The following is a 16,979-nucleotide window of genomic DNA, read 5'->3' on the forward strand; positions in this document are numbered from 1 at the left end:
AACATTAAATATTAGGAGATCACCCAGCCCTACCCAGCAGCATTACAATGTACTGATTGTTAAACTTGAATGATTTCACTTGTAAATCTATTGAAAGGATTTTTTTTAATAGATGTTGCGTGCAGTTCATGTGGTAACTCAAATAAAGGAAATAATATGCAAGGAAACTGTGTGCAGCTCAACATCTAATTATGAACTCAATTTCATATTTATTGATTGACAGAGTGCCCTTAAGTAAAATATGTAATTTACCTTCAAAATATGCTGGGGTATTAACAGGATTATGCACAGCTAATTGAATTATTAGGCCACTCAAGCTGCTAGCATATTTGGTGGGTAGCATACACTCTGACCCACCAGAAAATTAACGTGACCAACTTTTGATACAATGAGTCAAACAATATCACTAAAAATGAGTCAGTTTGAATTTTCAGATGAGCTCCTCTTTACTTAATTACAGCCTTTATCAGACTTGTACATGGCATTTAAGCACAGCATGGCTTATGCACAGTCAGATTGTGCTCTTTTGGATCATACTGTACAGCACTGTGAGGCCATGCTCTTTTAATCTGCTATAAGATGTTTTTGATCTTTTGACTCTGACTCTTGAATAACAAAGATCTAAGTAAAATTGATGGCACTATGTACACCCACAGTATTCACTGAACAGAGATCCATGGCATTTGTGTGAACATTCTACAGATAATTTTTCTCTTTGAGAAATTACATTTAATTCTTTTTTACTCAGTGTTAAAAATGAGCAAGTGTTTATCTGGAATGTAGTCACATAATTTAGCAAATGCTGATGGGTTATAATGAGTATTCATTATTTCTTCATCTTGATCAAAGTGAAATTGTCAGCATTACATTTTCATTAGACAGTGATCAAGTCTCTATACAGAGAATCAAAGAAGAGTGAAAAAGCAGTAGCTTGCCCTCTTCCATTTCCTTGCACTTGTGTTGGGTGGAACTGATTATTTTTCCAATAATTAGTTCCCTCAGATAAGTTATTTGAGCCATCAAATTACCAATCTGGACTCATTGTTAATCGTACTCATTAATTATTTATGAAAGCCCCCAGGGTGCTTAATTGTACCTGGCACATTATAGGCTGAAATGATTAATCTGAAGGCCACAAACACATTGAAAATAAAAATAAATAAGTTCTGGGGTCCAGTAGATTTTTTTTTAAATAAAATATATTAGGTATTATTTTGATCATACTAACCAAGGCAAGGTTCAGGGAGATCACAAACCAACCCCTAAAATGTCACTCCAGCATTTCAGATTTACAAAAAAGCCTCATGACTGAAAGTTGGACTCCTTGACTGAGTTCAGTCCTAGAATTCTGAACTGGGTCTTATACAACAGATGCTTTTCAACCAACCAAGACTGGTAGAAACTAAGATCTGCAAAATGTCCAAATCCAGCGATGATGCTAAGTTGCAAAATGCCATATGTTTTTTACAGATAAGTGAGGCAAGTTGACTAGGAGGTCATTGGATCCGTCGTTTATGGGGCTTTGGGGGCAGGGGGATTAGCATGAGTCCTTCAGGCCAACTTTGCAACTGGTTTGATGTCATTTTGCATTCATCAATATGCTGGAGGATCTAGGCTATAGATTCCCGTTGCTGCTCTACTTCCCTTCCCGATGATGATAATTACTCTAGGTCAGATTTCGATTTGAAGCAGGTGAAATTAATCATATTCTTACTCCTCAGCACCCCTCCCCCCACTCTTCCCCAAAGTCCTGCTGTGTTTTCACTTTATGGATCGAAGGCTTTCTTTTTTTGCTGATGTCTGTAAGTGTATTACTGGGCTGCAGCCAGGCTTTATATGGATGAGGCAGTAAGTCTTTGCAGGTCTGTACTGTTGGTACTGCTGTTGGGATGGCCTGTGATGCTACTTCCCCATATGTGTCTCTATGTTAACTGTGTTGCAGCTAATACCTCTCTTCAGCTCTCTCAGTATTCCAGAATATTGAGGAATCTTTCTTGAAAAACGCACATGGACAACACAAAATAATATGACAAATGATAAATATTAAACATATTGATTAATATTAAATATATTCTAAAAAGGATCTCTGAGGTTATGGGAAGCAATCACATTATTCAAAAGTACAACAGATTTTCTAAATAATTTATTATTTAGAATGAACACCTACGTGTGTCTTCTACTTGATCTGTGCAGGGAACAGGTATATGGTTCTGTACTGTCCACTGTAACTGTCCAATGCTGCAAAAACCGCTGTAAAGCACAATGGTGGCAGATAATTGTGTTTTTCAGATAGAGGTACCGGTACCTTGTTTTCACAGCATGTGAAGGCAGACCCTCTGCAGTGTTCACAGGTGTCTGCAGCTTCTGAGGAGATGTCTGAGAGCTTGTTTCAGAGCTCCTCTGTCTTATTACAAGTAACCCCTCAGAGAGCATATGGCTGATAAATTGTTACTGCTTCTTAAACACTCTTCACCATATTTTCCGGAAGATGCCTTTCGACAAGTATACCCATGAGGTGATGGGGAATGTTCTGAGTCTTATTTTTTCTTTAACAATAAAATGAGATTTTTTAAAGTATGAAGTCGTGTGAAGTTCAAAAATACTTATAAAACACTTAGATAATATAATCTTCTCAGCTGTCCTTTTGTGCCTATGACAGCTTGTTTGATAAAAAGAGTCTCAATGTGGACAACTGGGGGGGCTATAAATGCCATGGGCCGTGTATTGCATTTTTAAGAATGTGCATGTTTGTCTCTGAAATGATGCTATGCTTGTCAGGTTTGTTTCTGAGCTCAGAGATAACACCTTATTTCCGTATCAATGATGGTAGGACAATAGGCTATGCAGCACAGTCACTCTTTACTGTAAACTGCCTCGTCTGCCCTTTCCCATCATTGAAATCTTTTTCACACCCCCTGATGGGAATTTAGACTCACCAGACAGTCTGCGCTGCGTGCAGAATGTAAGGGTCATGACCACCTATGAACTCAGGCCAACAATGGCCTGTCTCCCTGAGACTGCAAAAAGGACCTGACACCCCTTCTCTAAAATGATGCTATCAATTCAACAGTGAAAACAATTCCTGACCAGTCCCACCTCTGTGGATGATCCAGTGCCAGAGGAAATATAACACCCCCGCCCCACACACACACACACACACACACACACACAAAGGCTTACATGCAAGGCAAACTGGAAGGAAGCAGAATGAAGTGACAGTAAATCAAACCCGCTCACCTGTTTGTTTCCCTTCCAAAATTAAAAAAAAAAAAAAAAAAACTATTTATTCAACCATATATTGTCACTATTTTGATCTGTGTCAGCATAGAGGCAGCAAAAACATATTTTATTGGTGCAGAAATGTTGGCCTGTCCTGGTTTTTCACTGTACACATGTGGAGGTGGTGCTGTCCAGATGTATGAATTTCTCTGAGATATTTCACTTTATGCATAAAGACTTCAGTATTTATTATATACATATAAATTAATCACTCATTGGCATCTCAGTATGATATCATCTGTACTTTTCTTATTGCCTTGTATTTTGTGAGGCTTGTGAAGCCACTTTGTCCTTAATAGAGCGTTTTTGGAAAAAGCAAATTTGGACAATACACTGCTGTGAGGAAAGAAAGCTTACTGCACAAATTCTTCCACAGTTTACACGACAGGAAAATAAGCAAGGTGGAAAAGGTAGCACAATGCTCACAAATATGATTTTTTTCACAACTGAACATCTGGTGTAATGTAAAAACACCTACTCATCTCCTGTATTGTATAGTATCTTATTACAAACAGGAAATAAAATACAAATATTAGTTTAGCTACTGTAGTGGCATGCACGGGAAACTATATGACTGCCTGAAGCACTACACCTAGCAACACCTAGGAGGAGTGTTTTTTATGGTACATGGACACATTTTCATGTTCTTGCAAGATGGAGTCCAGACATACTTTGTGCCCCTCTCACCTGCAAACAAAACATGGTGACAGAAGTGGCTTGACCCTGTCATCAAACAGCCTACCAGAGGTCACAGGTCACGTTAGAGCTCAGATGAGGGTAGAAACACAGTAAGGCTGTTATTTTTTGCTCTACTTTCAGAAGGAGAGAACTTTACTGTAAGCTAACAGGCTAACTTGCCGAACTGTACAACTATATGCAAAATGCAGTAAGAGCAGGGTGAGGGGAAACGTTTAGTAGGCAACCCAGGCTGCTGTGCCAAAAAGTCTAAAATGTATGTTTTTGAGGGCCAGGACCAAAAGAACATGTTGGATGACCTGGGCCATTTGAGATTTGCAGATAGAGCGGCAAGAAACTTCTCTCAGTTCTCTGATGTATACCATTTTAATGCACTGATCTGTTTCATGGGTGACAACATTCTGTGTGGATCAGGGTTAACTGAGGCTCAGTTCAAAGTGTATGATATAACACAGGATAAATTCAGGGAGTACTTTATTGGAAAAAGAAATGTAATATATGAAAGTGCTAAAATTAACTGTAGAAGCCAAGATCCAGATAAGCCAATGGAATTTATGCCAGCCACCATACCAGTCTAGGATACTAGCATGATATGCATTGGGAAATCTAAGTTGCTGCTTGATGGTGTTTGTGTTGGTGGGCTAGTAGGGAGCAGCCTCTTGACCAAACAGGACACCACTGCCCCACTGGAGTGACAGGGACACTATAGGAGATGCCATTTTTTTGCATGAGACATTAAACTGAGGCCTTGACTCACTGTGGTCAAGATCCATGGCATTTATTGCAAAGAGACAGGGCATCCCTGATGGCCCACATAAACTCCTATTCAGGCTCTTTCAATCTAACTGTCCCCCAGTTTAATTGGGTAAATAATTTTATCCCTCTCCACCTCAGCTGCTGGTAAGCAGTCTGGTACAGAATAGCTGCTTTGCATCACTCATTTTGGTGCTACACATTGGTTGTGGTTGAAGTCAACTACTCCCACACCAACATAAAGTGCTATGAAAAACTTGACAGGCTTAAAAGTTCTGTGTAAATGCAACTAATCATCATCTTCATCAATGACTTCATCACTGTTTTGTGTACTGTCAGAACACTGTGAATATGGGAGTCTGAGAGAAGTATTTACAAGGCATAGGGCTGTTGTTGGACTGCAGGATACCAAACATTCAGAGCTTGGTCACCTGCATGCTAACAATAACTTGCACTGACTTTAACTTGAGCACTACAGGCTCCCAGGTAGGAAATATTTTAACCATTACCATACTTTACCAAGCCTGCCACACCAGAATTGCATAATAAAGTTCAGACTGCACTGAAGTTAGAAGGCATTTTCACTTTGACCAAGGACATGTTGTTGAGTATTGCAATGATGCTATATACTTCATTAACTCCAAATGGCAACTACGGTCAACAAATAAGACGCACAGCCCAACATTTGGTGTTTGTCAGTTTATTGTTGCCAGTTTTGTTTACAGCTGGCAAAAAATGCAGGACCGGCAGAAAGCTCAAGTCCAGATTGGTCTGACACAGCACTCTCTGATCACTGTAGGTTGTCATCTCTCTTTCTAATAATAATAGGCTAATAATAATAACAATGAGTTGATATTGTACTTTCCTTTGAAGTACAGTCCCGTATTTTTCATCTGTTTTCATGCTACTGGCAAGGAAAACAGACATCACTTTAAAGAAGACTACAAAAGTACTGAGGAGGCCTTGAAGAAAGACATTGCATGTGAAAGGTGTCTTCTCCACTGCAATCAACAAAAATGGGAAAACTGTGGAAGAGAACATCGTGTTTATCTTGATCTCTTTTGCACCTTTACCAGGAAGAAATGGAACTGAGAATCTGAAACTCATAGCAAGGAGAGATAAAGGCTCAGAGGAGATAAAAGCAGAATACCCTATTCATGTGAAATCAGGAGCAACACCATATGCTCTCGCTACAGAGTAAATAATTCCAGTATCTTTAATGGGGAAGTTAAAAGATGTGCTGTCCATAGTGGTGAATCCTAACATTATCACAAAAGTAAATTGACTATCAGACTGGTGTGTGGGACATCAGATGACATGGATTTGTGTCAATCTCACCAAAACGAACATTCCCAACAAGAGAAGTGCATCTTACCATCAAGAGACAATGGGCATGCTTCAGGGAAGCGGTGCCCCGCCACAACTGCCCAACATTAAAATGCTGAGAAGAGAATGCTCAAATGAAAACGTCTTCTCTTTGGGTTAATAACATTTTAGAAGCTATAAAATAATAATACCCAGTAAATTTGAAACTGTTCTGAGGTAAGAAAATGCTTGTAGATTTCTCTCATCAAAAAAAAAGAAAGAAAAACAATTCAAACTCATAAGGTGCCAATTGCTAGTAGCATGAATAAGTGGATACTGTTTATTTAGGTTATTTCTTAGCTATTAGCCTGCATGAGTGGAAAAAAATACAAAATAATATACTGTATGTGTAATGCCTTCCCTGTCAGAGATGTTCTTCGCCTGTAAATAACCTCATCAATATGTGGTGAGACAGATGTATAGCTGGCAAGGACTTTTTGTTTGTTTGATGGCAGGGCTGAGAACTGCAAGTTGGTCAGCAGAATGGCGCTTCATTTAAGTGTGTGTGAGTCAAGAGTGACACACAGTGCAGACACACACAGATCAGAGATGTGTTGGCCTCTCCAATCACAGTGTTGATGTACTGATTGGCAGCAAACGTGTAAATTACAAATTCGCTAGATTAAGCAGTTACAACAAGAATTTCACACATGCAATTCACAACTGCTGTAGTTTTTGCAGATGAAAATATTGTTCGGTTTTAAGGACAGGAAGAGATACCAGCCTATTTTATTGTTGGGTTTTCTGCAAAAGTGAGAAGAAATATTAGAAGAAGAAATAAATGCAGACTGCCATTTTAGGGCAGTGAGAGGGGAAACATTAATAAAAAACGGTTTTGTTTTTTTGCATAGTTTGCCATTATGGGCAACCGGGGCAAAATAAAATGTCAAGCCCTGGCCAACTGGCTTGACAGAGATCAGTTTGACATTTCAGTTGTGTCCCAAATCACAAATTATCATACTGCATGCAAACATATTGTGTACTATGTACTTTATACAAAAGCTTTCAATACACATCAGTAAGTACACACATTCTCAGTAGGTGTCAATTGTGAACATATCAATGCATGTCTAAATGAACAAATTCTGACCTTAGCTGTAGTAGAGGCTAGCTAGAAAGATATAATATTTTAACTGCCATGTTAAGTTACGTGATGGTATGTCAAATGGCTTATGTTGCCTCAACCCGTTTGTTTTGCAATGAATTCTGGGATATCTCTTCTTAGATAGTGCAAAGCCTATTCATGCTTCTTTTTCTGGTGACTATAGTATGATATCCAGGTATGTTCAAGCATACTGTACTATCCATACTCTCAGGTATGAATGTATCAGCTGGCCAAGAAGTACTTGACAGTGTACCATAAAGTATGTGAGTGTGCAATTTGAGATGCAGCCATTCAGTTCTTTATGGCTTACATCTCAAAGGCACCAGCATAGTTACACCTGCCTTTCTGCAAGATATAATCCTTTGTCACCTTCATCAAGGACACCAAGGCATTGGTGAAGTATCAGCAAGTGAAGCAATGTATCAGCAAAAGGGAAAGGATCTGTGGTGGCCAGGACTAAGGACACAGTTGGTGGTGCAAGTCAACCAATGCAAGAAGTGCAGAAAAATCTGTAAGAACTGAGCTGAACCTCTTTGACTGGCTATGCTCCCTGATTATCTGTGGCAGATTTCTGACACAGAACCTCAGACACAGAAACCTCCCCTCACAGTAGACTACTATTCAAGAGATGAGGAAGTGACTACACTGACATCCAATTCCTCAGCTGCTATTGTGGAGTATCTGCATGCAGTGTTTGCTAGACACAGAATACCAGTGACCACTTGTTTCTGATAATGGCACACAATGTAGCTGCTCTGTCTTCAAAAGGCTTGCCAAGAACTATGCCTTCAAACACCAATCCAGCAGCTGATAGTGAATCCAAAAGCTCAGTGTAAACTATAAAATGGCTTATTGTGAAAGGAAAACACTTTTTAAAGGCAATGCTAGTTTACTGCAATGCTCCATTGGTAAATGGCTGCAGTCCAGCAGAAGTCTCAACAGGACAAAGACTGAGAACTAATTTATCACATCTTCTATTGTTTCTCCCACTCTGACTACCTGATGATGACAAGGTGAAAGACTTTGAAAGTAGTTATCATGATAATACCTAGCAGACATATGACCTGAGACACTGAAAACAGATTCTTATCATCACTGAAAACAGGATGACACTGTTTGAATTTCAGACTAAGCAATCATGGGGGAAGTGATTACACAGTATACTTCAAGGTCATTTGTAAAGAGGATGGTACAAGGAGAGAAAAAAGAGAAACAGAACAGCCAGAGGTACTGAAATTGAGATGTTGTGGTATGGACAGTATCGACAACTATACCAGTCCCTTTGCCAACCCTCTAAGAGGATTATTATAATATATTATATGGGTAAATTCTCAAAGTTAGTTCATGTTCCTACAATGGGGAGGTCAGACCTACTCTGTACCCCACATCCACTCCAGACCATAACAATTGTTAAAGTAGAAGTGTTTGTGATGAATACTGGAGGTGATCTACAAAGTGGCTGTATTACGAGCTGAAAATTACATGTAGTTACATGTAGTTCAATGAAAGCTTCATTGGACTTAAATATGGACTTAATCACTGGATAACAAGCAAACAACTACTTTTAAAGGAGACAAGACAGGAGACTGAAAAGGAATATTGTTATTTCAATAGATATCAATTACTACATGAATCCTTATATTTTGTGGGATTTTTTTCTATTTTCAGTTAAAACACTGCACATAGGGCATGGTTATTTTACTAGTCCTGTAGTTGTTCTGCTTGTTTTAAGTGTTCTTACTTTGTAATACCACATTTCTTTCTTTGGGCCACAACTTTTATGGATAACACAAATAACGCAGTTTTTTACTCACCACTATTTGGAGTTGGGTGATCTTTTTTGGCAGAGTTGTTGCATTCAGTCATTAGGAAAGCTGACTGAGTTCTTAAGGATAGCTGACAATGTTACTATTTCCCCTATCACGGTTGTAGGGGCAACAGGCAACTGTGACCATTTGTTTCAGGGTATGGCAGAAATGTATGGGTGTGCTATTATGTAAGTGGACCTAAAAATCTGCCAGGCCAAAGGTATTCCAACACAAATGCAAGTGTTTGTTCAATACATCCTGTCTGTGATATCACAACACTTTTTAATTTTTAAAAACAGTTTTAATATCTATCAGTATTTTTATGATATTGTTACATGTTTTGGTTTATGTATGATTTTTCACATATATCAGTAAACAATTTTGAATAAAGCACATTTACAGTATGCAAAGTTGAAGGGTCATACTTTGGTTGTGTCATTGGTTAATTACCAATGACACAACCAAAGTTTACAGGACTGCATTGATGTGACTGATGGGCTAATCTCTGTGGGATAGGTAATTAACCCATCTGCCCATCAGTCACATCAATGCAGTCCTGGAATCACAATATTCATGTTCACAATGTATGTAGCTGGATAAAAGCAGTGTAATAATCTTGCAGTTCTAGTGAATCTTCAATAACAATAAAGATTAATGTTCTCTATATACACAGGTGTTCTACAAATACACAACCCCTTTTCTTAAAAAAAAAAAAGAAACAGTAACAGAATATTTGCTGGTTGTAATGAACTGAACACTCTACCAACCTCAACAAGTCCTTTGCCATCAGTACATTTCAAAGCTTGGGGTTGTTTAATACTAGCAAGTCCCCCAAGTGGCAGCCATTGTCTCTTATATCATGCTATATCAGCCTTAGGCAGGGAAGTGCTTGCGTGGAATATACCGTTTCTTAAATACCCAATAGGTGAAATGGTGATAAGCAGTAGTTTCTGGACAAGTACGGAGTCCCTGATTTCCTTCGTACCACTTACTGCACTCATGCAATTACATGCATCATCACACAAAAGTGCCATTTTTGTGAACCACTGTGGGGCCATTCTGTCCAGGGTGGTTTGTGATGCAAAGCACAATTATCCTTAGTCTGCTGATGACTCCCTCATGCTGCCTTTCAGAGGGATGACCATCTGAACAGGAGATCCATGTACAAAACAGTGTAAGAAAACAAGCTTTCAGTAGTCTGGCAACAGTGGCTGTCTGTATTATTGAGTGAATGCACTGAAGGCATACACTTTGTTTCACATGTTTGGAAAGGTAGAGTGGGGTGTAAATAAGCTTTATTGCTTTTTCAGACATTTATCTTGCATTCAAACCTCTGTGCAATTTGTATATTGATGACATCATATTCCTAGGCAACTGACATCAATCCTTGTATGTGTTTTTGAAGAGCTTAAGTAAATAAATGTATAACAAGGATGGAATCCTTTGCTGAAATAAAAATATACTATGGAATCTCACCTTTGGTATTGCAAATGGGCCTCTGGATAAGCAACAGAACCTATTTACTGGTTATTCCCAATCCTTCTCACAATGTTCTCACTTTGTGAAGTGATCTTAGCATCTTACAGATGCTGTTTTGCTCACAATAATATTGTGTTGTTGACCTTAAACCAAAACATTGAATATAAAAACCATCATCTAAATGTACTTTTAAAGCCTTAAATGATGAGATGCATAATGTGTGTGTGTGTGTGTGTGAAGGGGGGGGGGGGGTGTACACAAAGTGCTCTTGTCTATCTTGTCACTATTGGGAAAAGGTTTCATACATCCAAAAACCAACATAAATATTACATATTAAGAATATGCTGTTAATCTCAAACATAATGACACTGTGTTACACTGACAATAGTAAACTTGTGGTATTTACTGTCATTTCTGTTTTAATGTCATTAAATGAAATGGCATTTTCATTTCATTTTAATGTCATTAAATTACTCCTTACTGCACAGTTTGAGCCCATGGTTAATTAGATGGTTTCTTTTAATGTTTAATGGATAAAATGTGTCAAATAATAACCGAAATGGAGGTAACTGTTCCATAATACAGTGAATCAACACACTGAGGGGTGAGACACTACAGTTGTTGGAGTAGTGGAGTTAGTTAGTTAGCTACAGTTAGTGGAGTAGCCTAATGCCTGTCCTCTAATTAGCACCTGCCTTACTGTGGCCCACTGTGGGACTTCTAGTGCGAAAAAAGCTTTTGTCTTGAGCGCGAGTGTATTGGAGGATTGCAGTCACCTTGCTGCAGTGCTTCTGCGCAACTGCAGAGGATGTCACTGTGAGAAGAGGCTCATGTACAGTTGGCAGTTCTTAAAAGGTTGTATAAAAGGAAAAATGTATAGTATAGAAAAAAGTGAAGTATAGACTTGACAAGCGGCCTATCCGTTGCTTGTGGAAACACAATTAGGCAACTATCCAGCAAGATCAATAGCTAGCAATGTCAATATTAGCCAATGAACAATTAGCTGGCAGGTAATACGCCTCTGTACAGATTATTTCTTGTGTAGACAGTTTTCCTAATTGAAAAAGTAGCAATAGTAATTGCAAATTAAATTGTTTTTGGCCTGTGATATTTGTGACGTGTTAGCCTGTCACCATGTGCTACACAACTTCTTGCCTTCTCTGCAAGGGAAGCTAATCTCTGTAATATTGGAGCTGGGGCAAAGAGGGTCCATGGAAATTCTACTCGTGGATGCCAAAATGTCTTCATGGGGAGTGAATGCAGCTCATCAGTCTGGAAACGTTTTCACACCTATAAAGCAAACAACTGCCAAATGGAAATGCACAGGAGAGCCAAGGAATTTGCATATAACAACACAAATACAACATTATGACAAACTTCTGTGTAGTTGAAAAGGATTTATTCACATGCACCACTTGTCAATGAATATTAATGTTATGATGCATATTAATGGCTGTGTTTATGTAGTGCCAACCCAAGTTGTTTAGAGTACATTCATATGCATACGGATAGCAGTCCATGCAAATCAATCAGTCACAATCTTGGCGATATGTAATTTCACATCATTCTTATGACTTTTGTTGATTCATTACAGGGCTCAGCGCTTACCTCTAAATGAGGTTGCCATCATCAGTTTTGGTTGACCGAATAGACAGTATGGTTGCCGTGTTTTAACACTGTATATTGTGATATTTCCCATCCCCTCACCACTGTTGTCCACAATGGTAAACTGCTACCAAGAGAACACTCGCCTGTATTTTTTAATAGACGGTCAAGTTTTTTAATTACTTTATATGTCGTTGTATCGAGTCAGATTCTAAGGAAGAAAATTCTTGTAGATTTCGGGCAAGTTAAGATGTCTTCTTTACAGTACAAATGCACACAAGGTCACCAGGCAGCAATTGGTTATAACACTGACATCAGGGTGCAAAATACAGGGGTAATTCGCACACTGACTGACATGCTTATAACGTTGCTGTATATTGTGGCTGTTTCTTAGCTATTAGCTGCTCCTGAAGTACCAATTTGCACATTTAAAAATATTATCAAAGTTAATTTAGTAACTGAGCAAGAAACACTGAAAATGCACTGCTCTAAGATAACTAGCTAACCACTGCTAATTAAATTTTTGAATGTAAAGAATCAGCACTTGAATTAACATGAATTAACTTGCCTAAAATGGCTCTGCGTAGTTACTGATCAGTACTGTGAAGATGGCTTTTGCCTGATGGGGGTGTGGGGGACCGATAAATGTCCTTGTGTTGTCTGAGGACTGTCAGGTCAGTGGATGTGCAACCATGATTCTGCATCTGTGCAATTTCCCATTTTAGTTTGGGTCTGCAATGAAATGTCATTTAAGAACTAGAAATGTCATTTAAGACTGGTACACATGCAGGGATTCAGGGATGTTTATAGTTTTCACAATGTTGCAATTGCTCTGTGTTGCAGGATTACAAACCAGAGAAATCAAGTCAGCTAACGTTAGTGGGTACAAGGCCAAGAGCTCGCTTCAGAGCGACTTGGATGTCATCAGTGGAGAACAGAAACACTAGAGCAACATAGCCAGGAAACAGACCCTTATCCTTTGGTTGCATGAACTAATCTTTTGTCCAAAATAGAAGTGTCAAAGTTGGATTTTATTAACGACTAGACACTTAAGCTTTACTAGGTATCAAATATTAATTTAATAGGACAATAAAGAGAAAGTGAATGATGGCATGACCAAAATCAGCATTTGCTTGTGAGGGGGTGTATTACTAACCGCTTTTGTTAAACCAAGGAACAAACATAACAAAATAAAGGAAAATAAAGACTCTGAGATTTTGTATGCTTTCATACATAAATATAATGTTTTGTTACATTACTGTGGGTTTATGGTACCTATAACTAATGTTAGTCAACTTAGAATACTGATATGCCAATTTATTATTTTCATTTCTAGTTCTAGTTCTGCTGTTTGTGTTTTTTATGTAATCAGAAATTTGCACTTTGCATGTTGGCTTCTCCCCAGGCTAACACCCTTAATTAGTATTTTTATTTTAACCTGAAATATATTTAAGTAATCAATGACGGTAATTCTTAGGATATTCTCTCTGTCAGGACTTGTTGAAACAGTCAAATGATATATGAAGCCCTTTGCTTTCAAATTATATGTTGCTCAAATTTACATGATTGGTACTTATTGTATTTTCATGGCATGCCTTTTTGTAGAAAGAATGCAATAATTCAGCAGTTTTCAAAATCCAGTTCTAAGGTTACAGGCCACTGAGATCATTCATTCAATTTTTAAGTAATTGTTAACAAATCTTCCTGTTCCAACTGGGGAAGCCACTCTGATTTTGCAGTAATTTGGTTCTGCCTCTAGGCATCCATTTTGGCCAGTTTGTCTTCCATTGTAAATAAATTGTGAAAAAGCTGGAATCAAAAGGTGGACAAATAAGTTATAGAATGAGAATAGTAGGGCAACAACACTTGCTTCCCTGGCTATAGACTGCACAAATCTAAAGTATATAATTGCAGTTCATTATTATTATTACAAGTAGTAACAGTTGTACTGTCATATATTGACTGTTATTTGTTAATTTACCCAAATGAATTCCACTAAAGCCTTGCTTTCCCCACTAGTATTTCAAAATGAACCAGTTTCAGATAAGGAAACGAACAGCAAGCGAAACAAACAAGCTTTTTAGCCAAGAAATTTTCTTTACTTGTTTTTATTACACTTATCAGAGTCATCAGCTAGTGAATGTTGACATTAAATTTGTTGCAGACAAAAATGTCAAACCAGTAAGTCAGTAAACACCAACTGATTGAAAAGGATTGGAAATTGTCCTACCATAGAGCCTTATAGCATATCATATGTTGACAAGTAGTTAACATGTTTTAGAACTTAGCAAGATGTAGTCTTTGAGGCTATATTTTATTTAATAAATCAGATATGAGATTATAACAGGGAAACTAAAGTGGCTTTTTATCACAGCAATGGCTAGTAGTTTTTGGTAAATTTGTACAGTTCCCAATTTTGATTTTTGGAATGTGTGTGTAATTGATCCTCTCAGCTGTGTTGCAGAATAGTTTTCCCTACAAGGAAACATGCACTTTGGGATGTATAAAATATAAATGAAAAGAAAGAACACACCTAGGTAACAAGAGCCTTGGATTTAGTGAGAAACACAAACCACTGGAAGGTCTCTGTGTAAGAGGCTGTTTTTCATTCTCACATCCACCCACTCTCCCCCTACCAAATTGCAGCTTTTTCTTGAGTTAGTTCTCTATTCCAGTAAGGGGATTAAACAACATCCATTTACATTAAACAGGAATAGGGCGAGGTCTGACCTTCCCAATTAAGTCATGGTTTTCAATCACATGTTGATCATGAAAAAAAAAATTGGTGTAAAATGCAATATCCTCTCACTTGCCTCATACTTCTAGGTTAGAGTCTCCTTTTGTTGTTGGACCTTTACCCAGTCACCTCAATTATAAAGTATCAACACTCCTTAATCTTGGATTCATTGTAGAGCTCACACAACACGACAGATGGTATTTCCATGCTAATGCCTCAAGAAAAAAAAAGACTTCATGCTGCTTACCTTGAATACCTTTTCAAGAATCCAGTAGCTTCCCAGGTGATATTTTGAACGTTATAAAAATTCTAGTCGACCAATCATCGAACAAGTATTTCCATTGTGACAAAGGCATTAGAGTGCATTTCTTGGAAACAGCGCGGATTATAGCAGATATGGCATTAAATGAAGACCAATGGTACTTTGCCAACAGAGAAGTCACCTAGAGCGACAGTGATAGGCCCAATTCACACCACTGAATTGAAATGGTGCCAGTGTGAATTGAAGAGACTGTAAATTTCATTTTCAGACTGGTCTGAAAGGGCTGTAAACCACCAATCATCAGCCACCAGTCTGAACTGGTTGTTAGTTTCAAGTGAGCTCAAAGATAATTCTAGAAAAAAAAGCATTTTGAATTCAAGGTCAGTTATTCAGAATAGATTTATTTAACATGTATGTAACCACTCGGAAGGAAAAGATTTGACAAGAAGAATAATCTTCACCTGGCCCCGAAGGAAGATCTCACTGGCACAATTTCCTATCAAAATGAGCATTTCTTCTCTTAACAGCTGTCCATTGCTGTTTGTACTTCTTCCATATTATGTATATGAAGGCTGCAAAAACACAGTATCTTGACAACATAACTGTCCTCTACCTAGGATAAAATTAAAGTGAACCTCTTCACAGCTGGTTTGATTGGGTTGCACCACAAGTAATGTTATATATGATTTGGTTCTGAGGGGATGGAAAGAGTAAGTGTCTTTGTTAAATGATTTTAATTTCCTCATTGTTTGTCCTTTTTCCTTACAGCACAGCCAAATTCACCAAAAATTCATGAAGGCTGGTGGGCATACAAAGAAGTTGTCCAGGGGAGTTTTGTTCCAGGTAATCATTTTCGGACATATCAACGTTTGTTTACACAACCTACATACAGAGCCTCTAAGAGGTTATGTATATGATGTACTCTGATTACACTATGAGCCACCATGTCAAAGGCATTGCTGTGGTTTACTTCTACGTGAAATTACATTTATCAAATTTTCATAAGGGACAAAAAAGCAAATGCTACTAAAACAATAGAATCTTTTATTATAAATATATTTCAGGTACAGAGACGTTGGTCATGTCCAAGTGAATACACTGCATTGTCAGTGTTTTATTAGGGAAAATCTACAAAATATGATTAAATATGTTTACAGAGAGCAAAAAAAAATTAGATTTTCCAGTCACCTGACATGACAAAAATGGAGGGACATTGATGGTCTTCTCAAGATTAGAAAAGACTACTCCATTGAGGTGAGGGCATTGGCATATATATATTTTTTTATTTATTTTATTTAACCTTTATTTCACCAGGTTTGTCCCCGTGAGATTAAAATCTCTTTTACAAAGAGTTTCCAAACTCTTAACAATAGCTTTAAATTCACTGAGCGTGACCAAGTCCTGAAGTTTTAACTCTTTTTGCAGGCTATTCCAGGCAGAGGGTGCAGAATACATGAAGGCTTTCTTGCCAAATTCAGTGTGAACTTTAGGAACAGCCAAAGGCAAAGAAGCTCGACACCTTAACCTATAATTGCCTCCACACTTTTGTGGCATATAGCTACATAAATAAGAGGGAAGTTTTCCTTAAATGGCCTTATAGATAAAAACATGCCACTGACTAAGTTTTCGTATAGACAGAGCAGGCCAGTTGACTTTGAAATATAATATACAATGATGAGTGAGGACTCTACAATTAGTAATGAACCTCAAAGCCCCATGATAAACAGTATCCAACATATGAAGACATTGACTTGAGGCATTCATATATAACAAATCACCATAATCAAGAAAAGGCATAAAAGTTGTCTGGCAACAAAAGAAAAACAAGATTTGTTCCTAAAATAAAACCCATGTTTTAACTTAAGCTTTTGAACCAGGTGTTGAATATGA

The 16,979-nt window shown here is 37.9% G+C and overlaps 1 protein-coding gene across 4 annotated transcripts in view; it reads left to right on the forward strand.

Moving 5' to 3' along the window:
• Nucleotides 1-16,979, forward strand: part of ca10a (carbonic anhydrase Xa) — a 157,396-nt gene that overhangs the window by 12,280 nt on the left and 128,137 nt on the right. For all 4 annotated transcript variants that reach the window (XM_036540371.1, XM_036540400.1, XM_036540390.1 and 1 more), the window contains exon 3: nucleotides 15,858-15,932. In XM_036540371.1, coding sequence (XP_036396264.1) covers nucleotides 15,858-15,932 — 75 coding nt within the window. The remainder of the gene's footprint in view (nucleotides 1-15,857; nucleotides 15,933-16,979) is intronic.

Source organism: Megalops cyprinoides, chromosome 1 (genome assembly GCF_013368585.1).
Source record: "Megalops cyprinoides isolate fMegCyp1 chromosome 1, fMegCyp1.pri, whole genome shotgun sequence".
In the NCBI taxonomy this organism is placed as follows: domain Eukaryota; kingdom Metazoa; phylum Chordata; class Actinopteri; order Elopiformes; family Megalopidae; genus Megalops; species Megalops cyprinoides.